Here is a 23420-nt window from a genome sequence, read left to right as displayed (position 1 = left end):
GCTATTGACTGCAAATCCTCCTTTTCTGAGGATGATTATTGTCTTTACCTGCTACAACCGTAATGTCTTGCCTTGATTATCTAGGTGGAGCCAATTGAATTGTCTCTGAGTCCAAATTTCTTGGTCGAAAATGTAGACAGACAATCTTCTTCAGAAACTAAGTTGCGAGACATCGTTGGACCGCAATTACCCAAGGGCTTAATGAAGGATTGTATCAATCCTACGGAGTTACTCTGCGCAATTACCCTTTTTTGAGACTGGTGATCAAACTATGTATCCATCTATCTTTCTCATCAGCAAAAAAATGATAGAACAAAAGATGATGCCTGACATGCTGGTGTTGACTTGTCAATTGCTGGCTCGACCGAGTGTTTGTTTGTTGTGTTGAAAAGGGGTGCGCTACGTCAATATACTCCATAGCTATACTTTGTTGGTAAAAATAGAACCTACAAAGTGGATGTACTAGAAAAAGTCTAGCAGGGAGGACTGAATAATAATTCAGGGGATGAGGAAGCATCCTTTCATTTTTTTAGGTTTCGACTTTCGAGGCAGACATTATTATGTAGAAGGGATTAGGGAGTAGATAGGGAATTGTCTCATCTATATTTACCATCTCGTGACGCTGCATGTGATTATTGTTTGTCTTCCTGCATCAATCTTCCGATTTCTCTGTCCTTCTCTCCCGTATATCAGCTCAAAGGCTCTCTTCTGAGCGAGACGTTCAGTCAATAGTCATTACCATTTTCCGATCTTCCTATTTCTTTCACACTCACCATGGCCGACCAACAGCCCGACAAGACTACCGCTCCTGCCGCTGATGTCGCAGACTTGCAGCCTGCCGTCACCAGCCCTGACACCCCCAAGGAGACGACCGAGACCACGGAGCCACAACCAGAGGACAAGACCGAAACCACAACCGCGCAGCCTGCCATTGAAACCACTGCCACTCAACCCGCCGCCCCAGACACTCCCGCTGAGGCCGACAAGGCTCCCGCCGAAGTGCAGCAACCCCCCCAGGCCGAAGAGGAGAAGCCTGTCGCTGAGCAGCCAGAACAACCAGCCTATCTTGCCAAAAACCCTGCCCTCGCTCAGTTCTTCGAGCGTCTCCCTGCCATTGTCTCCAGCAGCGGCCATGCGGAGATGTGGGGGTCCCGCTCAAGGACTCGAATGATGCTCCCACCGTCAACGTTCTGATCAAGTTCCTGCGCGCGAACGAGGGCAATGTCAAGCTGGCCGAGGAGCAGCTGACCAAGGCCTTGAAGTGGCGGAAGGAGATGAACCCCTCGGCGCTCGCTGAGTCGACCAGCTACAGCGCGACCAAGTTTGGCGGACTGGGTTATTTGACCGTCTACAAGGAGGCTAATGGTGCGGAGACTGTTGTCACCTGGAATATCTACGGTGGTGTCAAGGATATCAACACCACTTTTGGTGATATGGATGAGTGAGTAAATCTGCCGAAAAGATCCTCATGTCCCGCGGATCCTAACCGTTCTTGTACGCTTGTAGGTTCGTCAAGTGGCGTGTTGCGCTTATGGAGCTGGCGGTCAAGGAGCTGAAGATGGTAGAGGCGACCTCTGTGATTGACTACGATGGCGAGGACCCCTATCAGATGATCCAGGTCCATGACTATCTGAACGTGAGCTTCCTGCGCCTGAATCCTGCCATCAAAGCCGCGACCAAGAAGACCATTGAAGTCTTCACCACAGCTTACCCTGAGCTGCTCCGGGAGAAGTTCTTCGTCAACGTCCCTGCCATCATGGGCTGGATGTTTGCCGCCATGAAGGTCTTCCTGAGCAAGAATACTACTCGCAAATTCCACCCCATCTCCAACGGCGCCAATCTGGCTCGCGAGTTCCCTTCTCTGAAGGAGCAGTTCCCCAAGGTCTACGGTGGCAGCGCCCCTGCTCTTCAAGAGGGAGCGAGAACCGTCAACCTCACTCAGGAAGAGGCTGCCCCGGCTGCCCCTGAGCAGTCAAAGGAGCAGGCCAAGGAGAACAAGGAGGAGGCCGCTCAGGAGGAATCCAAGGCTGAGTCTGCTCCAGAGCAGCCAAAGACTGACCCTGCTGTCACGGCCAAGGAAGCACCTGCTGCCGATGCTAAGTGAGCGATATAAGGCCGTCACACGCTTGGATTTGACGTATTAAAAGGAATGGAACAGGAGAAACAGGCATGATACCCGGGAGGATAGGCAGACTGCTTTTTTCTCGTTTTTGTGTGCGCACATTTGATACCTCGGAATTGCTACATTTTTGCGAAAGGAGTAGAAACATCTTAACTAGATCATATATACTTAATAATAGTAGTAATAATAGAAGCTCCACTCTAGATGATCTTTTGTGCGCCTATAGCCGTAAGTCTTTCTCATCTTTGGATCACAATCACATGGAGAGGAGCAGTAGCTGGTGTGGGAGACCGGAGATACCAAAGCCGCAGTTTCTTCCGCACTCCGCAACACTTTCGGTGTTCGCAAGAGCTGTTCGGGTTGATCTAGCCCTCATCTTCCTCTACCATCGATCACCTCAAGCCAACTTGCCTTGAACTGTCAGAATGCGGCTTGTCCTTTTCGAAGCGTCCCGCTTGTCTCAATAAATCAGATTTACTTCCTTCGAACTCACGATACAATAATTTCATCGAGTCCCTCGTCACCCACCCTTACCTTACTCCTCACGATCGTGACTTCGCTCGCACCTCACCCTAACCGTCAAAAAGCGAAGACGACAAGCTTCATCATGTCAGTTTGGAACCCAGATAACATCCGCGACGTGGCCGAGTCGGTCGGCATCGTCAATCTCAGCAACGACGTGACAGAGAACCTCGCGCGCGACGTCGAATACCGCATCGCACAGGTCCTCGAAGAGGCTCTCAAATTCATGCGACACAGTCGCCGGACCCTGCTTACCACGCAGGATGTTGCGCAGGCCCTGCGAGTTCTGGACGTGGAGCCGCTGTATGGATATGAGACCACACGGCCGTTGCGGTTCGGGGAGGCGTCGCTGGGCCCGGACAGCCGTTGTTCTACGTCGAGGATGAGGAGGTGGATTTTGAGAAATTGATTAATGCGCCGTTGCCCAAGGTGCCGAGGGAGATTTCTTTTACTGGTTGGTGTTTTCTACAGCCGTCATTTTAGGTCATGTGTTGTATACTAAACTGGTTTTACTGTACAGCTCATTGGTTGGCCGTTGAAGGTGTGCAGCCGTCCATTCCGCAGAATCCTACTGCTGCCGACTCGAGAAACCTCGAATTGACCGCCAAGGGGCCCAATGCCAACTCGACGTTGGCGGCGATGAGCGGCACTGGGAACGTGGCCGTCAAGCCGCTGGTCAAACATGTGCTGTCCAAGGAACTTCAGCTCTACTTTGAGAAAGTCTGCAACGCTTTCCTGGATGAGTCAAGCGAAGAATACCGGACGTCGGGCTATGCCAGTCTGCGCGAGGATCCGGGGCTGCATCAGCTTGTGCCGTACTTTGTACAGTTCATCTCAGAAAAGGTGACGCACGGACTCAAGGATATTTTTGTGCTGACGCAGGTCATGCACATGGCAGAGGCCCTGGTGCAGAACAAATCGCTCTATGTGGATCCTTATGTACGGTTACTCTTTTTTGATGTGTCTTTCGTGGGACTGTGCTAATTCCGACCAGATTGCATCCCTTGTTCCTCCCATTCTGACCTGCCTGATCGGCAGACAGCTCGGCGGCAATGCAGACTTGTCAGAACAGTTTGCTCTGCGCGACCTGGCCGCTTCTCTCCTCGGCCTCATCTCCAAGAAATACTCTCACTCATCGCATACACTTACACCTCGACTCGCCCGCTCCTGTCTCAAGACTTTCCTTGATCCGTCAAAACCATTCGGAGCGCATTATGGTGCTATCATTGGCTTGAATGCCGTCGGTGGCACCGAAGCTGTTCGAGTCTTGATAGTTCCCAATCTATCAACTTACGCAAGCCTTCTCGCGGACGGCATGGCAGAAGACAACCCTCGACGACCGGAGGCCGAAAAGGTGCTGGGCGCCCTGTTGGCCGTCCTCTCCACCTTGCGGGAGGGCCGTAAAAATCTGGCCAATGGGCACGGTGCCATTGTGACCAACGAGCTCCGCGAGCGACTAAACGCCAAAGTGGGGGACATCGTCGCAAGCAGGATCGCGGATGCGGGAGAGGTGCAGATGGCCTATGCTATTCTCGAAGCTTGAGGCATTTTTCCGGTTGCCAACTTTGGCTTCCTTTTGTATCTCTGCCTTTCCTCTCTTGTCCATCTCTTTTCTTTTGAGTCATTAATATTGCACCTGTGCCTTGCATCTTGGCGGCGGGAAGGATTTCATTGGGGCTTTTGGCGTTTCGTGGCGTATGAAGTGGGAAACATCTGTGGTTATTCCTCGCTTGATCTTCTGAAGTGAGAATAGGGAAATTATTCAGAGCGCAATGTAATTGTCTACAGCTCTGTCTTCTGTATTATCGATCAAAGACCCAAGGAATCATCCATGCAAAGCTCTAGGAAGAGAGGGAGCTCTGGTATATGTTGATCAGCCTGGAGACTGGCGACGTCATCACGTCAACTGGCCCACCGCCTACCAGAATCAGCATAGAACCCTTGTGTCGCGCGACAGTCTGTGGGGGTGCCTCAGGCAAATATTTGTTCTGGCTGCCCAATGTGGACGGAGGAAAAATCCGGCGTCGAGTTGCAAAAGGACCAGCTACGAATTCTAGGAGTACACTCTGCAGAAATCAATCTATCAATCGCAATATATTCAAGACGTCCACGCTTTGGTCACAAAGGAACAATCTAACGTTTCAGGCTTCCTTGATTGACGGCTGGGGTCTTCTTCCTTCCAGCCCAATCTTCGGAGTAGTTAGTCTTAGCGTCAGTTGCGCCCCACGAACCAACTTTTTTTTCTTCCTTCTCGTTCTCCCGCTCTTTTTCGCTCTGCCCACAGTCAGTCCTCTATAAATAATAACCTCCGTCAACCTCCAACAGCTGTCTACTCTGCCGGACGAAAACAGATTTATCAATTCTATATCCCTGACCTTGTGAGAAACTTGTCTTATTGCTGCTATTTCTCTGTCTTTGCCGTCCTCTAAATTCACAGTCATTAAAAGGCGACCGCTCTCGGATCTTGCAGTGTATCTTTGCTCTCGCAGATGTCCAGAGCTGTGGCCTCGCGCTACGTCGTGCTATTTTGAGCTCGATTTGACTTTGCCTTCCATGAACCCAAAGGACTTACTGCGATTCTTGTCTAAGCCAGCAAAGTAAGCCTTTGTCCTTCTGTGCCATTTTCATGCGCTGGGCGCTACCGATAGCATCGTGGCCATGACCCCCTCGTCAGGCACACAGTGAGCTGTACTGACTCAATTGCTCCTCCAGGCCTCGATAACACGACTCACATCCAGAGTCATTTCCTTCCACGTTCCCAATTATCTTCTCGTTTCTTTCCAAAAAAGCAGATACTCTCGTCTGCTAGACCCGATACTTTGACCGGTATCGGCATCTTCCAGTACGAGGGTGCTCGGCATATAGTCACAATTCCTTTTTCAAGAGGCTTTTTCCTCCTCTCCCTGTCCTTTCGCCCTCCCTAGCATCCCCTTCGGGCTTGTGTTGAATTTCGTCCATCTGGCCTGTGTGCCATTCTCTTTATCGCAATAAAGGGCCTTCTCTCTCAGGCGGACATAGCCCCCCCTGTTCGTCTGGGCAGCAGATAGTGCTTCCTAGGCTTCTGTGTCTACGGTCAACTACATATACACCACTGCGTTGCTCCTCGTTCCAATAATCGGTCTCGCGCCAGTATACGCCACACAATTCATTACGTCAATTAGCGGAAATGGTCTACATCGGCATCCCCAAGAACTACACGGCTTCGCCGTCTTCCTTTGCCGGAACTCCGTCCTTGACGATCAATTACCAGGCAACGCAAGATCTTGATTCTACCAATGCTTTTGAAGGTATGTCTACGCCGGCGGTGACGTCGTGTCTGAAAGCAGCATGGGGTAGAGGCTGACAGCCCACAGGTCCAGAGAAACTCTTGGAGGTGTGGTTCTCGCCTTCCGCTCAGGAATTAGGTCCGGCGCAGCCTGCCGGTCTGAAGGCTGTGCCCGAGGAGATCTGGAAGGACATGCTGGATCTCGTCAATTGTCAAGTCCTCTCTATTGTTTCGTCGGAGGATGTGGACGCCTACCTGCTCTCCGAGTCCAGCATGTTCGTCTGGCCTCACAAACTCATCCTGAAAACCTGCGGAACCACCACTCTTCTCTCCGGTCTGCCACGCATTCTCGAGATTGCTGCTCTATTCGGTGGCTTCCCCAAGTCTACCGCTCCTTCCCGCGGAATCTCCGTCGCCGCCGCGCCCTACCGCGTGTTCTACAGCCGAAAGAACTTCCTCTTCCCCGACCGCCAGCGCGGTCCTCACCGCAGCTGGAGGGACGAAGTGCGGACCATGGATAAGCTCTTTCTCAACGGCAGCGCCTACATGATTGGCAAGATGAACGGCGAGCATTGGTACTTGTACCTGACTGAACCTCATACCATGCTCACCCCGCCAACGAGCCCGGGAGCGAAGACTGAATTTACGGAAACGGAGACCAAGGTCCTCAGCGTACCTCAGGGCGCTGCTCTGCAGGCTGATACCGAGGATGAGACTTTGGAAGTCTTGATGACCGACCTGGACGAGGAGAATGCTAAGCAGTTCTACCTCGAGCATGCCACCGCCGTTGCGGAGACCCGTTATCACAACTTCGATGCGGAGAAGAGTGACCACGTCGATGTGTTCAGCAACACGTCCTCCGATATCAGCGACCTGGACTCCGAAGGAAGCCGGGTTCTACCTCCGGAATTGACTACCGAGGGCCACGCGCTCGGAACTGTGGTTTCTGAAGCCTGTGGACTTTCCGATGTGTATCCTAAGGAGAAGTATCCCGATTCGCGCATCGATGCCTACCTATTCACACCATGCGGCTTCTCCGCCAACGGCGTGATTCCCCTCCTGAGGGAAAGACTGGAACCCACTACTTCACGGTGCACGTCACTCCAGAGCCTCATTGCTCGTATGCGTCCTTTGAGACCAACGTGCCGCACTCGCAGAACGGCCAGACTACTGCTGGAATCATCAAGCAAGTGGTCGACATCTTCAAGCCCGGCCGCTTCAGCGTCACTCTCTTTGAGGCCAAGCCAGCGCTGAGCCAGATCGAGGACGAGTGGAAGGAAGCCAAGTACCTGGCTGCTCGTCGGACCGCCAAAATGGAGCATGTGGAGGGATATCGCCGGGTGGACCGGATTGTCCACGACCTCGATGGCTATGAGCTTGTGTTCCGCTACTATGAACGCCTGGACTGGAAAGGGGGGCCCCTCGGCTGGGAGATGAGAAGTTTTGAAGAACAAGCCATAGCACGTCGAGATATCATTTCCTGCAGAACTTGATCGGACGTTCTTTTGAGATGGAAATAGTTGCATCCTACATATTTTTTTGCTTCTGTCCAATATTCGCTGAACAGCCTTTACTCACCTCATTTGAGCTTGCAGATAATTCTTCGAGAACAAGAGCGTTCGTTTCCTGTACAAAGCTCATTGACTCCTTGTACTGTCCCTACTGTTATGATTTTGCATTGAGCTAGCCTAGCGTTTGCAATGAACATCTGATTATAATTCGTATGCATCCTTTCTTTCATTCGTATGCGAATATATTTTATCTAGAATATGTATGCGAGTTCAAAAGAGTAGACTCGTAGTGAAATGTGTTGGTGGATTTGATGGCCTGCGCCAACTGGCATCGATTACGGATCGGCAGACCTGCCAGATCGGTCCGGAGTTTCTGTCTGCTTGGGATCGAATCCCAGCTCCAGCATGCCTGCACGTTCAACTTTCATCGACTCGCTGCGCCAAAGCTTGACCGCGAATTACTACTAATTAACTACAACAATTATAGACATTCGCTTATTCTCCTTGTGTTTTACTCCGGTCAAGTCTGTGAAAGAAGCAGGAACAGAACAGCCAGCCAGACGGCCGACTGATACCAACCAACAAGTAACCTCCGGCGAACATCAACCAGGCATCCAAAGGTCCCTACAAGGGCTCACATACTTGACTCCTTTGTCTACTCTTTCTTTATATCACACAACACACTTCACAATGTCATCACCGCCACCTCACCCAGCGCCGACAAATCCCCTCAAACGGCCCTCCATCTCCTCCTCTGCCTCACAACCTCTCGGCTCCAACCCGAAACGCCCACGCATGCATCCCCTCCGGCAGACCTCCTTCCCCGCCAGTATAGACAATGACCAGCGCACATTCAGTGCCACTAGCGACGCGGGGAGTGTGACGGGCAGTTTCACGGGTAGTCTGGGCGGGACGAGCGCGGACGGGGTGTTCCTGGGGGCAGCCAAGAAAGGGAAACGCGGGCGCAAGAGTAAAGCCGAGAAGGAGCGGGAGCGCGAGCAGCGGGAGGATGCGGCGAGTTTGCGCGGGGAGACGCGACTGGGGTCTGTGGATGCGGATGGGATGTCTGTTCGGGCTGGTGGGACGGCGAGGGGAGATGCGGCCGGGGACGACGGCGATGAGGATGAGGATTTTGACGATGAGGGTGAGCTCCTGAGGGGTGAGGAAGGGGTGACGGATACGGAGGCCGAGAAGAAGAATCTTGCGTATGTTCCTCTCCCTATCACTGACACTGCGTGTTTCACAAGGCTGACGTTGGATTCTCGGGACAAAGTTTACTGGTGGATGCGTTCAATCCTATTCAGTCGGAGCGATACGATCTGTTCAAACGGGCCAAGCTGCGCAAGGAGACGCTGCGGCGGATTGTCAACCACGCGCTGTCCCAGTCTGTCCCCGCCAGTGTCGTGACAACCATCAACGGGTTTACCAAGGTCTTTGCGGGCGAGATCATTGAGAAGGCGAGGACTGTTCAGGCCGAGTGGGCTATCGCGCATGAACAGGCCGCGCGCGCTGCATTTGACGCCGAAGAGGCCGAGGCCGAGGCCAGGGCAGCTGAAGCGGCGGCGAAGGCAGCGGCTTCTGCTACGCCGGCGACGGGGGTCAGGCACAGAGCCCGCCGCAGCCGTCGGTCAAGAAAGAGCACTCGGACAGCAATCGCTCAACCCCAATCCCTCCTTCAACGTCATCTCCCATGCCGCAACAGCAGGCGTCGCAACCGTCCACGCCTTCTATATCTGGTCTTCCGCAGCAGCCGCAGCAGCAAGAACAGCAACCCCCTCCAGCACGGCCGAAAAGGGAATTCAAACCGCCGCCTAATCCTCACCGGGGCCAGCTCCTCCCTTCTCATCTTCGCGAGGCATTACGACGGTACAAGCGTGATGGCGAGGGCGGTGGTGTCGGTTTCTCGGGGTTGAGTATGGGCAACTTGGGAGTGAGGGGATCAGTCACCTGGAATGCGGGCAGTGCTGGAGGAAGACGGATCTTCCGATAGGGTCGCCTTTCTCAGTTTCTCTTACTTCTGACATGATGACACGATCAAAGCACTTCGGTTGTACATACACATATTCTATTATGTTGTGGTGATGGCTCGGATGGCATGGTGTAGGCGTACTTAGGGCTACTATCTCCGCCGTCAAATGGGGCTTGCGCCTCCCCGAGGTAGACACACTACAGCAATTAAGTTATTCTTGCCTCGACCGTGGATATGCTTGCATTCATCTCTAAACTGATAGAGACCAGCGGGATACATTGTTCTCCAAACTCCCTAAACGGCTGATACCCGTCTCCACCTGCAACATCTCCCTACATCACGAAGCCATCCTCTCCGAAAGACCACAATCCAGTAGTGTCAGTCAATCAAACTATCCCAAGACAGTTAGCAAAGACCTCTTCTACCCAAACCATAGCACATAGCACCCAACTTACCTAGCCGACGCAACAAGCCACAGCCAGCCTAGGGCGAAGCCTAGAAAGGAAATCCAAGAATATCATCGTCGAAGCGGTGACGGCGACGGACAAGTCGAACTCTCTGCGGGCCGTGGATCTCGTTATGCTCGCGAGCGTGCTGATCAAGGTAGACCTGCACCTGACGGATGAGCACTCTGAGTACGTCCACGATGGCGAGGAGGATGATGATCTTGGCGGCTGTATGGAGGAAGAAGACCAGGCTGGCGTGTTTGGTCATTGGGGACTTGAGAGCGACTAGCTCGGTGGATGTTTTGTTCATTGTGTCTGGGGCTTGTTTGATTAGTGTTCCTTGCAGGGTTGAGGGGTTGTTTGAGAGACTTTGCGAACTTACTCTTGAAGAAAGATATGTGAGTCTGGTTTGGTATGATGGGTTCAAGCCGAAGTTGTGATGATGCTCATAGGACTGAATGCTTATGATAAAGGATTGCACGCTACTATGCTATGCTGTAGTGATAGCTGCTCAGAGAGAAGGAAAGTAGTCTTTCTCTTATGCTACCAGAACACATTGTTTGTTGCGGGAGAAGAGCCTTTGGGCTCGGCGTAACGGTTACGCTCGTTGCCTGACGATGCGATATGAGCATCTAACGACTCAGCGAAATCGTCTCGCCTGATTTGCCGGTTCTCCATGGCAGTGAAGGTTTTTCTTTCATAGTGAAGATGGGAGAATCAAGCATCCTAGCCTGTGCTGCTCATTCAACTCCATCTATTCTTCCCTGGGTGCCGTACTTGTCTCTTCCAATTCTTGCATGCTCAACACAAGCAAACACGCCCATAACTTACATTCGCCTTTGCTTTGTCTTCTTCTTTGTCGTAGGGTGTTTCCTTGTTGTCCTCTATCCAAAATGTCTGATAAGATTGAGGAAATCCATGAGATTGAGGAACCTGCCCAGAGCCAGAGTGAAGAGAATGGCACTTCGTTGACCAAAAAAACCCATGTCCAGCGCGTGGAACGTCCTATGCCTGAGCTGGACTCGAAAAAGGGAGACACTTGGACGTACGATGATGGAACCTATCGCCGAGGAGGCATTCTCATCCCGGTTGAGGTCCCAAACGACGCCGATCCGAGTGACAACGTGGACGTCAAGAGTGCAAGGCTCATTCTTCTGTTCGGTAAGTTTCCATACCAAAGCGTAGGCTCAAGCGAAATCCCTTCCTAGTCAGGTCGACTAATGTGATTGTATCTCCGTAGGCCCCCCAGCTGCGGGAAAGAGCACTGCCGCAGCAAACGTGGCCGCAGAGCTTGGATTCATTCACATTTGTCCTGATCAGACGATCGAGCGTCTGGGGGAGACAGGTCCATACCTCGCTTGGCTGGCGGTTGTGCAGGCCATTGAGACCCAGGGATCCGTGCCGGCCGAATTGCTGTTTCGTCTCGTGAAGATGGAAATCCAGAGACACATGGAGTTTGGAGCGACTACCTTCATCATTGACGGATGGCCACACTGCTCCGAGGACTTCACTCTGCTACACGAAGTGAGCAAACCCTTGACTCTGCCAATTCCACTCGCTTTGCTTTCACTTTACCATTACCAGACGTTGACTCAACTGCCTAGACCTTCACTATCGTGTCAGCCTTTCATCTGTACGCAACTCAAGACACACTTGAAAAGCGTGCGATGCAGAACCCCATGACTTTCGATGAAGGTACCAAACGCCTCAAGTCCTTCAGAGACGGAATGGTGAGGTACTACCAAGAGCTGGGTGATCTCCTCACTCTGGATAGCTTCAAAGACCTTTTGATTCCGGTACGTATACAGCGACAGTTTCCAGAATTTGACAGGATCCAGGGGCTAACTCCTTATGAGATGAGTGCCGAACACGATTACCAGATCTTCTACCCGCAGATCAAGTTCATCATCGAGGTAGGGATCCGGAACCCAGCTTTGCAAAATTGGCGTTGATTGACAATACGTAGAAGAGACTTGCTCGGGTTGAGGCTGCTTCGGAACTCGCTCAGACTGAGGCCTCGTCGGATGAGCATGAGCATGAGCCTGAGACCGTTGGAGATGAAAACCTTGAATAGGCGTGCTCGTTGGTCTTGTCTTCTTGGGTGATGATCTTAGGACTAGCAGTTGTCTCTTGGTTGCGTCATTCTGCTCTTGCACTTTTTGACAAGCCTTTCCAGCCTGGCTCAGGTGAGCGTATTGGCATTGGCCTTCGTGGTATCTCTCGTGTGGTTGCAGAATGGAGGATGCTGCTTGTTGCTAGATGTTGGATCCGAAGCTCTCGTCACTGTTGTCGACTGCAACGCAGACCTGCTGACAAAGCAGCCTCTTTAGGATAACGAATGAAGAGATCCTGTATTCTAAGGAAAAGATCCTTTACCGTAGGAGAAAATACAAGAAGATTAAGCGCTTCATATTGTACAGTTGCAAATAGACCGTCACACCTGATACAGTAAAACCAAGAAAGAAGAATTTACACCGATGCTCACCTTTGCTTGACCTTGAACGCCGAGCGCGCCTTTTCTCTTTCAAGCTCCAAGGCCTTCAGGTGAGCCTCGCGGCGAGCATGATTCCTCTCCTCCCGCTTCCAATCCTCTTCCTCCTTCCTTCTCCTCTCGTAGTCGGCTGCCAACTTGAGATCCTTCTCGCCCAGCCGAGGAGGCTCGGCGACAGTCCCATCCGCGTTCTTCACGGGGGCCTGACCACGAACGGCGTCCAATTTCTCCGTCGTTTCACGCTTGATGTTCTCCTTGGCTTCCTTCAGGTTGTTCAAGGCGCGATCAATAAAACTAATCTCCACACTATCAGGAGACTTGTGCTCTTCCTGAATCATCTTGGCTCTTTCGGCCTCCAGATGCTCACGAAGCGTGCGGATCGACCTGCTCTGCTGCGAATCATCATGACCCGGGGACTGACCGTTTTTAGGCTGCCTTACAGGGAGGGCGATGTTCATCGATTTTCTGAAGGTGTCAGAGCCGAGAAGGTAGGCTTGGCCCAGACCAAATAGACCAGTCGTCACAAAATAGAGCTGGAGGGCGCTGGGGAAGAAACCCATGAAGAGAAAGGAGAGGGCAGGCAACCCAAACATGAGGAGTCTGCCTAATGTTGTGCCCTGGAGCTGGTTCACGCCATTTTCGCCTCCTTTCTACACAGGACGAAGACATTCAGAGTCAGTAACCAAGCCAGTAGCCCGATGGATGAACGTCGACTTACCCGGATGCTCAGGTACATGAACAAAGACGACGCAGCGGGGAGTATGAAGTATGGGTCGGCAACGGTAAGATCCTTTAGCCAAGCAACGGATTCCATGGCCAGCCCGGGCACTGGCAAGGCTGCCATACCCTTGACGACTCTGTAGCAACCGAAACCGAAGGGAATCTGAAGCATGGGAATGAAGGACTTCCATGCCACGATACCTTGCTCCTGGTGAATCTTCTGGATTTCGGCTCGTAATTTCAACATTTCTATTTGGTTGCCATCCTTTCCACGCATAATCATCTGCTGACGCAGAGGTTCCGTGACGGGCTTGATATTGAGCATTTTGGTCGAGGTGTCCACAGCGCCCAGCGTAGGATACAGGAGTGCTAATCGGAGGAGAAGACCGGTTCCCACGATACTTGCCCACCAGGGCAAGCCTCCCCACATGTGGATATGTTCAATGAAAAATTGAATGATTGAGGACGGGCCCCAGCCGTAGTCGAGCCCTAGGTCTTTGAGGTATCCGATGTTCTCGGGGATCGAGCTGAGATCAGCGGCAGACAAATCAGAAAGGTCAGGTACACCCATATCGGTAGGAGCGTCCGACAAATGCTCACTCGCAGTGGCATCGGTTGCGGAAGATGTCGAATTGAATCTTGCGGACATGACGCCGGGAATGGAGGCGGCGGGCTTCCATGATATTTTCCCAGAAAGTGTCTGGGTAGGGCCTCCATAGCGTACAGGGAATCCCGAGCTCTGTGGTCTGAACGAAGAGATCTGCAGTATACCCAGTCAAGTCAGCCAAACGTCTACTTGCTTGCCGGCGGAGAAGAGGATATCGGGGGACAAACCGATCGGCTGGAGCGAGGGAAAACAGTCAAATGTTGTCGAGCAATGGTGGGAATCCCACCACGCCCCTTCAAACCAGCCCCTGCCAGCATTGTGATATTTGGCCGCAGGAGATACTCAGTGGTTCACGAGCGACGGCGTTTTAGAGTGAAAAAAACAACGGCTATATCCGCTGCCGACTCGCGGAGACTGGACTTTTTCGCGCCAAGACTTGCTTTCTGCCGGGCGGCCGGAGTTTGTTCCTGATCCTGATATCAAAATACGTCCGATACTACCTGGGCAACAAGAGAGGAAGAGGATTATCATCCGTGTAGAATATCGTTTAAATTTTGGATGAATATTTCCACACCCGCAACGCACAGCAAAAGATGGACCGTGTCTTCGATATGCAGAAGTCGAATTGCTTCGCCCGACGCCGTCCAATCTGACCTACTGCTGGTGCCTTTTGGAATCTATGTACACATATACGCAACCCATGCTGAAGACGGAAAAATGAACAAACGACTAATGGAGCACGAACATTGGATATCAAGAATTTGCGCAGAGAGAAATCTATACTTGGTGCCTGAAGGCGCGCAATCACTCCAATGATGTAGTATCTTGCAGACTTCCGGCTCTAGGCTGACGCCGCGATGGAAGGTCGCGAATCTCCATGCCTGGTCCCATGGGCCTTGATCGTCGATAAGTAGGGAAAATCTAGACGAGACAATGATCAGTCCAGTTTCGTTGAAGATGAGTCAACGTGCATTGGCAGATAATCGCAGGGAGACAGATACTGTACCCCTCAAGGCGATTTCATGGAACGTACCTTTGTGTTAGACCAGCCAAGGCGAAAAGCAGCCTCATGTGCAAACAATTCCCCAAATCCCAGCATCAGCCCGTTGACAAAAGGGAGGATCAAATTGATCGCCGCCATCCGCAAGATGCCCCAGATCGACGGAGGCTTGTACAGAATCAAGGGCGAACTAGATGCCGACATAGGTGATGAAACTTCATGATTGGCAGAGTAGATTTCCGAGTCTGAGGGAACCGTCAGACCCGAGTCGTAAAGCTCAACCCTTGAGTGGGAGTGTTCGTCGGCCATGCTGCGGGGAGAAGAACGCCGGTTCAGGAATCGAAGCAACAGGAGCTCGTAGACGGTAGAAATCGGACGACTATCGAGGATATACCTGGCACAGCTTGATTCTCCAGTACCGGATCAATATCGCTTTGTACCTTGCATGAAAAACCGGATGGGCGAGATGGTGTAGTTGTCGCAGCCAGACAATCAAGGAAGCTGCATCGCCTACACCTGACTCCAAAGGGTTATGTAAGCAAGAATAGTTACGCAATATTAATGTCGGTCAAAAGCCAGCGACGGAGGACTCTCTCTTCCCATATTTCTAGCTCAAATTAAATCCTGATAACAAGGACTTATTTACTGTCTAAGATGTTTGCACTAGATGCAGTTTCATAAGTTTAGGGTACTTTGCTGACGGCCGACAACCTCTTGTTTTTGTTGATAGTACAAATAACCATAGTAGTATTCCCTGCCAATAGGCGGAGCTTCATGAAGGGACCATATCTCGATTTACGGACGAAGCTACCAGGCACAAGTACACGCAAGATACAGAAGCCGCAAATTATACTAATATCTAAGTTCCAGATTCGATAGCTCGTTAGTGCAAGTCGCAGATTGTAAGTAATCAAGCACCTGAGGCATCAACATCTACTGCGTACACCGGGAGATCTCTTCGTCCGGATGACCAATCAGGCAACAGTGACGTATCCTCATCAGCGCGGTGTTTGTCCCTAGTGAAATCGGAGGTCCAGTGATAGTTTGGCATTCACTATTTCCTTTTTCCCCGGTCACATATATTCATCTCACTTTGCTTTCAATATCTCAGTTTGGTGCTCTTCAGAGGTTACATCTTTCTTTACCCCAAACTCAGCGCTCGATAGCTGAACCGAGCTGTCAACCCATAATCCTTCCAAGATGGAGCGTAACCCCGCCGAGAACGATGAGGTGGTTTCTCAGTTCTGTGCAATGACAGGCACACGTCCTGCAGAGGTAATTCTTCAAGCTGATTCCGTGCTGTTTTCTGAAGTATTTTTCGCTGACACCTATATCCAAAGGCACAAGAGTACCTGGCAGCCAATGGGTGGGATATCGAGGCAGCGGTGACAGAATTCTTCGCGGAACAAGACGAAGCCATGCAAGGTGCAAACACAGTTGGTGGTCGGTCTCTTGGAGGTGCAGATTCAGCTGCATCAGCAGGTCGGTCACTAGGCGGCAGCTCTTCCCAGTCCGGAACTGCTACACCGCAGCAATCTTCCTCTTCGTCGCGCAAACCCACCTCTAAGAAGAGATTCGCAACGCTCGGGGATTTTGCATCTGGAGGCGGCGATTCGTCCGATGAAGATGACACAGAGAATCAAGATTTCTTTGCTGGTGGTGAGAAGTCAGGACTGGCTGTGCAGAATCCAGATGACCTCAAAAGAAAGATCATCGAGAAAGCCAGAAAGTGAGTCTTGGTCTTACCTGACGATTATGCATCAAATTGTGACAGGATACCTGACGAGTACGTATAGGACTCAGCTGCCGTCTTCTGATGAACCCAAAACGAGACCATCCTATTTTACCGGTACTGCACGCACCCTTGGCGGTGACGACGCCCCCAGCCGGGTCATCGAAAGCCCGAGTGCGCCTACACTACAGAGACCCCAGCGAGTACAAAGAACGCTTCACTTCTGGGCGGATGGATTCTCTGTCGACGATGGTGATCTCTTCCGTTCAGATGACCCGCGAAATGCGGAAATTCTTGACGGCATCCGACAGGGCCGCGCCCCGCTATCGATCATGAATGTACAACCAGGTCAAGAAGTCGACGTCGAGATCAAGCAGCATGAGGAAAAATATGTCAAGCCAAAGCCAAAATACAAGCCTTTCTCAGGAACAGGGCAACGACTTGGCAGCCCGACTCCGGCCATCAGAAGCCAAGCCCCTTCTGAGGCTCCCGCCCCTAGTCAGCCAAGCGCAGAGTCAGTCAAGCCTGACGTGGATGAGTCGCAGCCGATCGTGACCCTACAAATCCGACTTGGTGATGGATCTCGTCTAACATCTCGATTCAATACCTCGCATACCATTGGCGACGTCTACCAGTTCGTTTCCGCTGCCAGCCCATCCAGCCAGAGTCGTCCCTGGGTGTTGATGACCACATTCCCGAACAAGGACCTTACCGACAAATCTGCTGTCCTTGGTGATCTACCTGAGTTCAAGCGAGGTGGTGTGGTTGTGCAGAAGTGGCAGTAAGCTACTGTTGTGGAAGTTATGGCTCCTGGAAGTTCTGTTGCCCAGCTTGAACCCATAGAAAAGAGGCACTTCTCTTGCAGGGAATCATATTATGATCTCTTGACAAAATTTGAGCCTATGACACGATTTATGTGATCCAGATATGGACGAGTAAATAGGTAGACAATTCCGGTCAAGGACGACTCGCATATCACGAACGATCCTGCGCACGAGGACTTTAGAACTAATAACTTTTTCCTATCTATTGCAGCTTGTAGTCGAGTCGAGGATATCTTATCTATTGACGACATACCTCTCGTAAGAGGTAAATAGTTATAAAACGAATCTTCGGATTGATAAGCAGTCTTCCCCACATGGCGGGATGACGCAGAAAAAGTAAATGAACTGCGAAATCGGCCGTTTTGCCATCACCTTTTCCTCTTGTCTCTGAGTGGAAATTGAGGTCTTGCAACTTCAAAATTGCCAGATAGCTAGTGAGAAATGCCTCTCGATGGAGTCAAGAACATTGTGCTGGTAAGTAGCGTCTTCCCATGTCATTTTTTCCCCTGTCCAGCACAAACCCCTCATGGCATCTTATCGATAACGATTCCACGTCAATGAGGGATGAGCTGTAGGAGAATTCATGAGCCATACTGGGGCAATACAAGCTGTTTTGACTGAATCTGAATTGTTTCTGCTTTGAGCGACTTCTCTGAGAATTGTCACTGACACTCGGCGAATATGTAAAGGTCCTCTCCGGCAAAGGTGGTGTCGGCAAATCTTCCGTCACCCTACAACTCGCCCTCGCGCTCTCTCTTCAGGGCAAATCCGTCGGTATCCTCGACATCGATCTAACAGGCCCATCCATCCCGCGCCTAGTCGGACTCGAAGACGCAAAGATCACACAGACCCCGCGCGGTTGGCTCCCCGTATCGGTACACCCGCCGGAGAACGCAGCACAAGATGGCGCACCACCACGAGGCGCATTGCGGTGCATGTCTCTGGGATTTCTGCTACGCGATCGAGGAGACGCGGTGATATGGCGTGGCCCCAAGAAAACCGCTATGATCCGCCAGTTTCTATCGGACGTTTCCTGGGGTCCCACGGATTATCTGCTCGTGGATACCCCGCCCGGCACGAGCGATGAGCATATAGCGTTGGCGGAGCAGCTGTTGACGCTGGCTTCGACGGACCCGGCTGCGGCATCTATGGGCCGCCCCCGTTTGGCGGGTGCGGTGCTTGTGACGACTCCCCAGGCCGTTGCGACATCTGATGTGCGCAAGGAGGTCAATTTCTGCGTGAAGACGCAGATCCCCGCGCTGGGTGTGATTGAGAACATGTCCGGTTACACATGTCCTTGCTGTGGGGAAGTGAGCAATCTATTCTCCAGTGGTGGAGGTAAGGTCATGGCGGAGGAACTGGGGATCAGATTTCTAGGTACTGTGCCTGTGGATGTCAAGTTCGGCGAACTGGTTGAAGGGAAGATGGTTGTGGATAGCGACTCGGATGAGGAAGATGGGCCTACACAGGCTCAACAGCCAGAGGAGCCTGTCGATAACAGGCCGCTTGTTGAGCGGTATAAGGACTGCTGGTCATACACTCGATTTGAGGAATTTGCGAAGACATTATTATCTCACATTGAGGGGGAAAGCGCGGCGAGTTGATATTCTCTAATGCCTTGGATTGAATAATACTCTTCATCACTCTTCATCACTAGCCTCGTTTGTCTTCTTTCATATACCACTATTGTGACGCAATCAAGTGCATTACCAGCCAAGTCCGTATCGTCTCGAAGCATATATTAAATGAGACCGTCATCCGATGGCTTTCACATTGTTCGGTGGACCTCTCAACGACTGCGCTAGGATAGATGGCACAGAAATGAAAGTTTCTGGTTTTTGACTTCCACAGATCAGGCCACAGGAGAATTAAGAGACAGAAGTTAAGTTAATTCAATGGATTGAACATTAAATAGAAAGGAATAACGGTACGGAATCAATGTCATGAATCGTCAATGTCTTAGTCGGTGTTCCTTGACGGATGCTGTTCATTTTGTCTTTCAAGCATGGCACGCAGCAGCTTTTCAGCAGATCGAGGTTGTCCGTCTTGAGAAGCATTCCTGAGCCAGTTGAACAGCGCTTGCACATCTGTTAGTACAGACGGTTTATCTGACTGTCCACGATCCCTTGCTGTGGTATCACCGTTATCCCCTCCGGACAGCTGACCTTGGCGAGAGTCAGAAGGAAAGGTGTGCAATGAATGGCTGCCGTTGGCTTGTGCCTCGAGGAGGATCTCTGCCACAAGCGCAGGTGTCAGGATACTCTTAAGCTGGTCCTCTGTGATGCGATCGTTCTGCTTTCCGAGCAATGTCCGACCGTTTGAGTTCGGCTTCGACATGAATTCCCTAGTCGCAGGCAATGTATCTGCAACGGGGTCTGAGGTGTTCTCATCGAGGTTGGCAGGGTGCGCGAGGACAGACAAGCCCTCTGCAACGGAGAACGGCACGAACGAGTGATACACCATTGTAGAAGGTGTGATTGTAGATGGTCCGGTCTGTTCTAAGTAACGATATTGAGGCACAGTGGTGTAATCTCGCACACCCATGACACTGTTACTGTCATCGTCAAAGATTATCACAGCATCATCAGGCTGTCTTTCGTGGTCCGAGCTGGCTTCCTCGACAGTCAAGAGACCGCCAGGGGGAGCCCGAATCTCTCCCAAGGGTGCAATATGACTCCCATACTCGTTGGCCAAACTGAGTTTGCTACGGCCGCATATTTCGCCAATCGTGTCCAAAGTATTCCGAATTTCAGGCTCGATGGCGCGCAGAATGCTATCGATACTAAAGTCCTCTTCCGAGGGAAGGCTTGGGCCACGCTTTGGCGTTCCAGACCGAACTGAAAATGGAAATGACCGCCGTGAAGGCATATTGGATGTTCCTCCAGTGTCATCTGTACTTCCAGAATATGCCCGAACCAGTACCGGCTGAGACGCTAACGTCGAGGACCGGTTGCCAGAATGATTGGCCTGGCGATTGATCGAGGACAGAGGTCTGTGATTGCCATTGACTTGACGTAAGGCAGTGGTGCGGTATGCCCGTGCAGAATCATCTAGAGCAAGGCCATAACGGCAGGAGCTTGCTTGATGAGATGGACCGACAGTCTCGACCACCGGACAGGAGTGAGACAGTGTGAGCTGTGACCATCTTTGGCCAGAGAGTGAGGATGATAGTCGGACTCCATCATGGTGGGATGACAGCCTGTCTGACCTATAATCCATTATCAACAAAACAGGGTCCACAAAAAATATCAAGAAAGTTTCGATTTCTGGTTTGTTGTCAAAATAATCCCATCAGTCAAGCACGTTTCTATCCAAATGTATTCGTCGCAACTGTGCTGCAGGAAGACGCGGAGGGAATACGACCACCAGAAAAGCCCCGCCCTCATGCTGATTCGCAGCTGCGGCTGATCCTCTGATAGTAACAGGGAGTCAAGCAGCTGTCAAATCACAGCATGTACAAGGCAGGACACGTATCTACGCTCGAGGTTCTTGCCCAGACGATCAAACCTGAACTGGCACATGAGAAAGAGTGCCATGTTGGCATGCATCCGAGAGACTCGGTAGACTCTAGTGTGAGAAAATTCCCAGGTAATGGTAGCTCCTTCGGATGCTACTTTGCTCCAATTAGTGGGATTCGAAATATCAATGTAGTAAGACAATGCGTTGGCATGCGACAACGACAGCAATTACTTCCATTGTGTTATCACTTATCCATCTACCTAGCGGACGGAACAAACCACCCGTGGGGCCATTTATTGCGGACGGGTCGTTGTTGCTACTACCACCAACTCACAAACATCATGGCTTGAGTCCTTGACGAGCCAACCGGCTATGTTTCCAGTCATTACTCTTTTATCCCTGTTTGCACATTCAATCATTATTAATCTGCTCAAGAGTTCCTCTCAATCCAAATGAACAGGTTTCGTGTATGCAGACACTCCGTGTATATACCCCATTGGCTCCCCCCTCCACGACACTGACAGTTCATGCTTATAGTTTGGCGACTCCGAGGAGTCGGCCTCAGATCTTGATGATGATACCTCCGACCTGCCGTTCCCTGAGCCTCTCACTCGATCATCTTTCCTTGCCCCCGACTTTAACCCCGCAGACTACCTCTCGTCCTTGACCAATCGGCACCAAAGCCTCGAAGACCTCCGACAAGAACTGCGGAATCTAGACCAAGCGCTCAGTCGGGAGTTGCTAGATCTAGTCAATGAGAACTATGGCGATTTTTTATCTCTTGGCAGTGCATTGCAGGGGGGCGAAGAGAAGGTCGAGCAGGTTCGGGTTGGGCTGTTGTCATTTCAGCGGGAGGTTCAAGCTATACGGGACAAGGTGGAAGCGAGGCAAAGCGACATGGAAAGGCTCTTGAACGAAAAGAGGAGGCTGACCGGGCATGCAAACATCGCTCGGGCTCTGTTAGACTTCGCAGAGCGCGTTGAGGATCTGGAGAAACGATTGATGATTGGCGATGCACCGACTCAGCACCTACGCGAATCGGCCGAGGGATTCGACACGGACTCGGACCTGCTGGACAGCGAGAGTGAGGAAAGTGACGAAGTAGACCTGCCCACCGGCTCATCTGGAGCGCCGCTGGTATCTCTACGAAGACTGGAAAATCACATACAGAAATACGTCTACCTCACCCGACTAGCTTCGCGGATTGGCAATGATCATCCATTCATACTTAACCAACGACCGCGATTAGCGAAGATCAGGGCCACGGTGCTCGTGGACCTGAAGACAGCACTTGAGCAAGGCAGTCATGCTGGGGCGAAGCGGGATACGAAAACGATGGCCGTATTGCGACTCTACAAACTAATGGGCGAGGATACCAGTGCAGTAACCGCATTGAAGAACCTGAAGATGTAAGCTTCACCCTTGTGCATTGCGCGAGCTTCATTTTGCATAGCAGAGGCGTTCAGGATCAGGCTTGAGCTTCTAGAAATATATGTTCTCAGAAAACACCATTATGCACCGTGCTGTTCCCAAAGAATAACATGATCTGTACAATATACACCCAAGAAAATGGACCAAAGAAATCACATATGTTACAAGCCGGTCAAAGAAGCGCTGTCTGGGGAATTGTCGGACTTGAACTCTCCATTCAGACTGAAGCCAGGGCCGTTCGTCGAGCTCAGAACCTAGTGCTGGTTAGCACGAACCTCATAATCGCGAATTATAAATGTCAACTTACAACTTCGTAGATCTCCTTCACGATACGATCGTTGAGGCTGGCCGCGTCCTTCTTCACCTGTTCAATCGTCGTGCGCAGGTTGTCTCGCAATTGTTCGGGGGAGAAGGCCAATTGCCCAATCGGTAGTCGAATAACGGCATCACGCTCTCTGTATATGGTACCACCACGGAGCATCTCAACTCTAGCGGCCACATCTTCAACCACAGTACCGGTTTTGATGCTTGGCATCAAGCCTCTGGGACCAAGAATCCGGCCCAACCCGGCTTTGTTCAAGGCGTCCAAACTGTCGGGGTGACAGATGAGGCGATCGAATTCAATCTTGCCTGCCTTGACAGCATCGAATACGTCCTGTTCACCTACCAGAACAGCTCCAGCTGCGCGGGCTTCCTTCTCATGTCTTGTTCCAGGAGGGCACACGACACAGATTCGCGATTCGGTCTGGACGGAGTGAGGAAATCGGAGCATGTTACGGATGACCGGCCCGTCACGTTTTGTTTTCAGACGAATATGGATTTCGTATTTGGAGACAGTCGGTTCGCGACCAACTTCGAAAGCACGGAGATATCTGCAGTAGAATAGCCAGAGATTAGCGAGATATGCGAGTGAAGTGCCTCAGCCCAGACAATATCTACCTTATGGCATCGCAGAGCGCGAATTTCTCAACATCCTTAAGATCTTTCTGCTTGAACTCCCGAGGACCCTTCTTTTCCTTCTTGGTCTTCGCCTTGGCCTTCTTATTATGGGCCTGAGGATTGCTCTTAGCTCCTCGGACCTGTTGGTGAAAGCTCGAGAGCAAAGGCGCCATTGTTCTTTGACGAAGAGGCAATTGACATGTTGAGAGAATGCCTCTTGCCGCCGACGGCAAGATCGAGCCGAAGGAAGACATAGTTTGGAGAGGTGATTGATGCGAGCCTTCTTCAAACTCCTGGGAGACGGAGATGTTTTCTTCTCCGAAAGCTCTCTCTCGGCGATGCGGGCGGAGAAATGTGACGCCGGCGGAGTCCCTTTTGAGTC

The 23420-nt window shown here is 51.5% G+C and overlaps 12 protein-coding genes across 12 annotated transcripts; 8 read left to right on the top strand and 4 right to left on the bottom strand.

The window, feature by feature from the left end:
* Positions 1–557: 557 nt before the first annotated feature.
* sfh5 (CRAL/TRIO domain protein) lies at positions 558–2325 on the top strand. Its single transcript, XM_024826544.1, has 3 exons — positions 558–1116; positions 1161–1441; positions 1507–2325. Exons 1-3 carry the CDS (start codon positions 775–777, stop codon positions 2102–2104), a joined length of 1221 nt encoding a protein of 406 aa, XP_024685254.1. The 5' UTR covers positions 558–774; the 3' UTR covers positions 2105–2325.
* Positions 2326–2486: 161 nt separating this feature from the next.
* Positions 2487–4621, top strand: P174DRAFT_438446 (TATA-binding protein-associated factor TAF6). The gene is made up of 4 exons (XM_024826543.1): positions 2487–2936; positions 3008–3098; positions 3165–3583; positions 3639–4621. Exons 1-4 carry the CDS (start codon positions 2730–2732, stop codon positions 4185–4187), a joined length of 1266 nt encoding a protein of 421 aa, XP_024685253.1. The 5' UTR covers positions 2487–2729; the 3' UTR covers positions 4188–4621.
* Positions 4622–5810: 1189 nt separating this feature from the next.
* Positions 5811–7402, top strand: P174DRAFT_417672 (adenosylmethionine decarboxylase SPE2; the record flags this gene model as incomplete). Its single annotated transcript, XM_024824625.1, has 3 exons — positions 5811–5931; positions 5998–6956; positions 7019–7402. The coding sequence occupies 3 exons, from the start codon at positions 5811–5813 to the stop codon at positions 7400–7402; spliced, it is 1464 nt and encodes a 487-aa protein (XP_024685252.1).
* A 439-nt stretch (positions 7403–7841) lies between these two features.
* On the top strand, positions 7842–9613 carry P174DRAFT_438443 (transcription initiation factor TFIID subunit 11 family protein). The gene is made up of 3 exons (XM_024826542.1): positions 7842–8625; positions 8694–9047; positions 9071–9613. Exons 1-3 carry the CDS (start codon positions 8111–8113, stop codon positions 9408–9410), a joined length of 1209 nt encoding a protein of 402 aa, XP_024685251.1. The 5' UTR covers positions 7842–8110; the 3' UTR covers positions 9411–9613.
* Positions 9614–10728: 1115 nt separating this feature from the next.
* Positions 10729–11909, top strand: P174DRAFT_366035 (adenylate kinase family protein; the record flags this gene model as incomplete). The annotated part of the gene is made up of 4 exons (XM_024822096.1): positions 10729–10996; positions 11076–11359; positions 11440–11748; positions 11802–11909. The coding sequence occupies 4 exons, from the start codon at positions 10729–10731 to the stop codon at positions 11907–11909; spliced, it is 969 nt and encodes a 322-aa protein (XP_024685250.1).
* A 407-nt stretch (positions 11910–12316) lies between these two features.
* Positions 12317–13970, bottom strand: P174DRAFT_428186 (membrane insertase OXA1; the record flags this gene model as incomplete). Its single annotated transcript, XM_024825496.1, has 3 exons — positions 12317–12976; positions 13045–13806; positions 13881–13970. 3 exons carry the CDS (start codon positions 13968–13970, stop codon positions 12317–12319), a joined length of 1512 nt encoding a protein of 503 aa, XP_024685249.1.
* Positions 13971–14156: 186 nt separating this feature from the next.
* Positions 14157–15168, bottom strand: P174DRAFT_438441 (TOM13-domain-containing protein). Its single transcript, XM_024826541.1, has 2 exons — positions 14687–15168; positions 14157–14574 (listed from the first exon to the last, which is right to left on the bottom strand). Exons 1-2 carry the CDS (start codon positions 14960–14962, stop codon positions 14458–14460), a joined length of 393 nt encoding a protein of 130 aa, XP_024685248.1. The 5' UTR covers positions 14963–15168; the 3' UTR covers positions 14157–14457.
* Positions 15169–15368: 200 nt separating this feature from the next.
* Positions 15369–17420, top strand: P174DRAFT_438440 (protein phosphatase regulator SHP1). The gene is made up of 3 exons (XM_024826540.1): positions 15369–15928; positions 15994–16382; positions 16450–17420. The coding sequence occupies exons 1-3, from the start codon at positions 15854–15856 to the stop codon at positions 17168–17170; spliced, it is 1185 nt and encodes a 394-aa protein (XP_024685247.1). The 5' UTR covers positions 15369–15853; the 3' UTR covers positions 17171–17420.
* A 169-nt stretch (positions 17421–17589) lies between these two features.
* On the top strand, positions 17590–18934 carry P174DRAFT_438439 (Mrp/NBP35 family ATP-binding protein). The gene is made up of 2 exons (XM_024826539.1): positions 17590–17683; positions 17899–18934. The coding sequence occupies exons 1-2, from the start codon at positions 17651–17653 to the stop codon at positions 18811–18813; spliced, it is 948 nt and encodes a 315-aa protein (XP_024685246.1). The 5' UTR covers positions 17590–17650; the 3' UTR covers positions 18814–18934.
* A 57-nt stretch (positions 18935–18991) lies between these two features.
* On the bottom strand, positions 18992–20783 carry P174DRAFT_84988 (uncharacterized protein). The gene has a single exon (XM_024832480.1). The coding sequence runs from the start codon at positions 20426–20428 to the stop codon at positions 19169–19171; it is 1260 nt and encodes a 419-aa protein (XP_024685245.1). The 5' UTR covers positions 20429–20783; the 3' UTR covers positions 18992–19168.
* Positions 20662–22239, top strand: P174DRAFT_475213 (COG2 family protein; the record flags this gene model as incomplete). Its single annotated transcript, XM_024830659.1, has 2 exons — positions 20662–20859; positions 21206–22239. 2 exons carry the CDS (start codon positions 20662–20664, stop codon positions 22079–22081), a joined length of 1074 nt encoding a protein of 357 aa, XP_024685244.1. The 3' UTR covers positions 22082–22239.
* Positions 22082–23344, bottom strand: P174DRAFT_438437 (mitochondrial 54S ribosomal protein uL1m). The gene is made up of 3 exons (XM_024826538.1): positions 23039–23344; positions 22407–22971; positions 22082–22353 (listed from the first exon to the last, which is right to left on the bottom strand). Exons 1-3 carry the CDS (start codon positions 23209–23211, stop codon positions 22261–22263), a joined length of 831 nt encoding a protein of 276 aa, XP_024685243.1. The 5' UTR covers positions 23212–23344; the 3' UTR covers positions 22082–22260.
* Between the last annotated feature and the right edge of the window lie 76 nt (positions 23345–23420).

The sequence above is a fragment of the Aspergillus novofumigatus genome (genome assembly GCF_002847465.1).
Source record: "Aspergillus novofumigatus IBT 16806 chromosome Unknown P174scaffold_2, whole genome shotgun sequence".
NCBI classification, from domain to species: domain Eukaryota; kingdom Fungi; phylum Ascomycota; class Eurotiomycetes; order Eurotiales; family Aspergillaceae; genus Aspergillus; species Aspergillus novofumigatus.
Note: the sequence above shows the minus strand (reverse complement) of the source record. Positions and strands in the feature narration are given on the sequence as shown.

Coding starts and splice junctions, on each gene's coding strand:
- P174DRAFT_438440 (XM_024826540.1), top strand. CDS start 15,854: ATGGAGCGTAACCCCGCCGAGAACGATGAGGTGGTTTCTCAGTTCTGT. Junction 15,929..15,993: donor CAGGCACACGTCCTGCAGAG/GTAATTCTTCAA, acceptor CTATATCCAAAG/GCACAAGAGTACCTGGCAGC. Junction 16,383..16,449: donor ATCATCGAGAAAGCCAGAAA/GTGAGTCTTGGT, acceptor GAGTACGTATAG/GACTCAGCTGCCGTCTTCTG.
- P174DRAFT_438446 (XM_024826543.1), top strand. CDS start 2,730: ATGTCAGTTTGGAACCCAGATAACATCCGCGACGTGGCCGAGTCGGTC. Junction 3,099..3,164: donor GAGGGAGATTTCTTTTACTG/GTTGGTGTTTTC, acceptor TTTACTGTACAG/CTCATTGGTTGGCCGTTGAA. Junction 3,584..3,638: donor CGCTCTATGTGGATCCTTAT/GTACGGTTACTC, acceptor AATTCCGACCAG/ATTGCATCCCTTGTTCCTCC.
- P174DRAFT_438437 (XM_024826538.1), bottom strand. CDS start 23,211: ATGGCGCCTTTGCTCTCGAGCTTTCACCAACAGGTCCGAGGAGCTAAG. Junction 22,972..23,038: donor GCGCTCTGCGATGCCATAAG/GTAGATATTGTC, acceptor ATTCTACTGCAG/ATATCTCCGTGCTTTCGAAG. Junction 22,354..22,406: donor TGAAGGAGATCTACGAAGTT/GTAAGTTGACAT, acceptor AACCAGCACTAG/GTTCTGAGCTCGACGAACGG.
- P174DRAFT_438441 (XM_024826541.1), bottom strand. CDS start 14,962: ATGGCCGACGAACACTCCCACTCAAGGGTTGAGCTTTACGACTCGGGT. Junction 14,575..14,686: donor TTGGCTGGTCTAACACAAAG/GTACGTTCCATG, acceptor TGTCTCGTCTAG/ATTTTCCCTACTTATCGACG.
- sfh5 (XM_024826544.1), top strand. CDS start 775: ATGGCCGACCAACAGCCCGACAAGACTACCGCTCCTGCCGCTGATGTC. Junction 1,117..1,160: donor TCGAGCGTCTCCCTGCCATT/GTCTCCAGCAGC, acceptor GTCCCGCTCAAG/GACTCGAATGATGCTCCCAC. Junction 1,442..1,506: donor ACTTTTGGTGATATGGATGA/GTGAGTAAATCT, acceptor GTACGCTTGTAG/GTTCGTCAAGTGGCGTGTTG.
- P174DRAFT_438443 (XM_024826542.1), top strand. CDS start 8,111: ATGTCATCACCGCCACCTCACCCAGCGCCGACAAATCCCCTCAAACGG. Junction 8,626..8,693: donor GCCGAGAAGAAGAATCTTGC/GTATGTTCCTCT, acceptor CTCGGGACAAAG/TTTACTGGTGGATGCGTTCA.
- P174DRAFT_84988 (XM_024832480.1), bottom strand. CDS start 20,428: ATGGATTATAGGTCAGACAGGCTGTCATCCCACCATGATGGAGTCCGA.
- P174DRAFT_438439 (XM_024826539.1), top strand. CDS start 17,651: ATGCCTCTCGATGGAGTCAAGAACATTGTGCTG. Junction 17,684..17,898: donor GAGTCAAGAACATTGTGCTG/GTAAGTAGCGTC, acceptor GAATATGTAAAG/GTCCTCTCCGGCAAAGGTGG.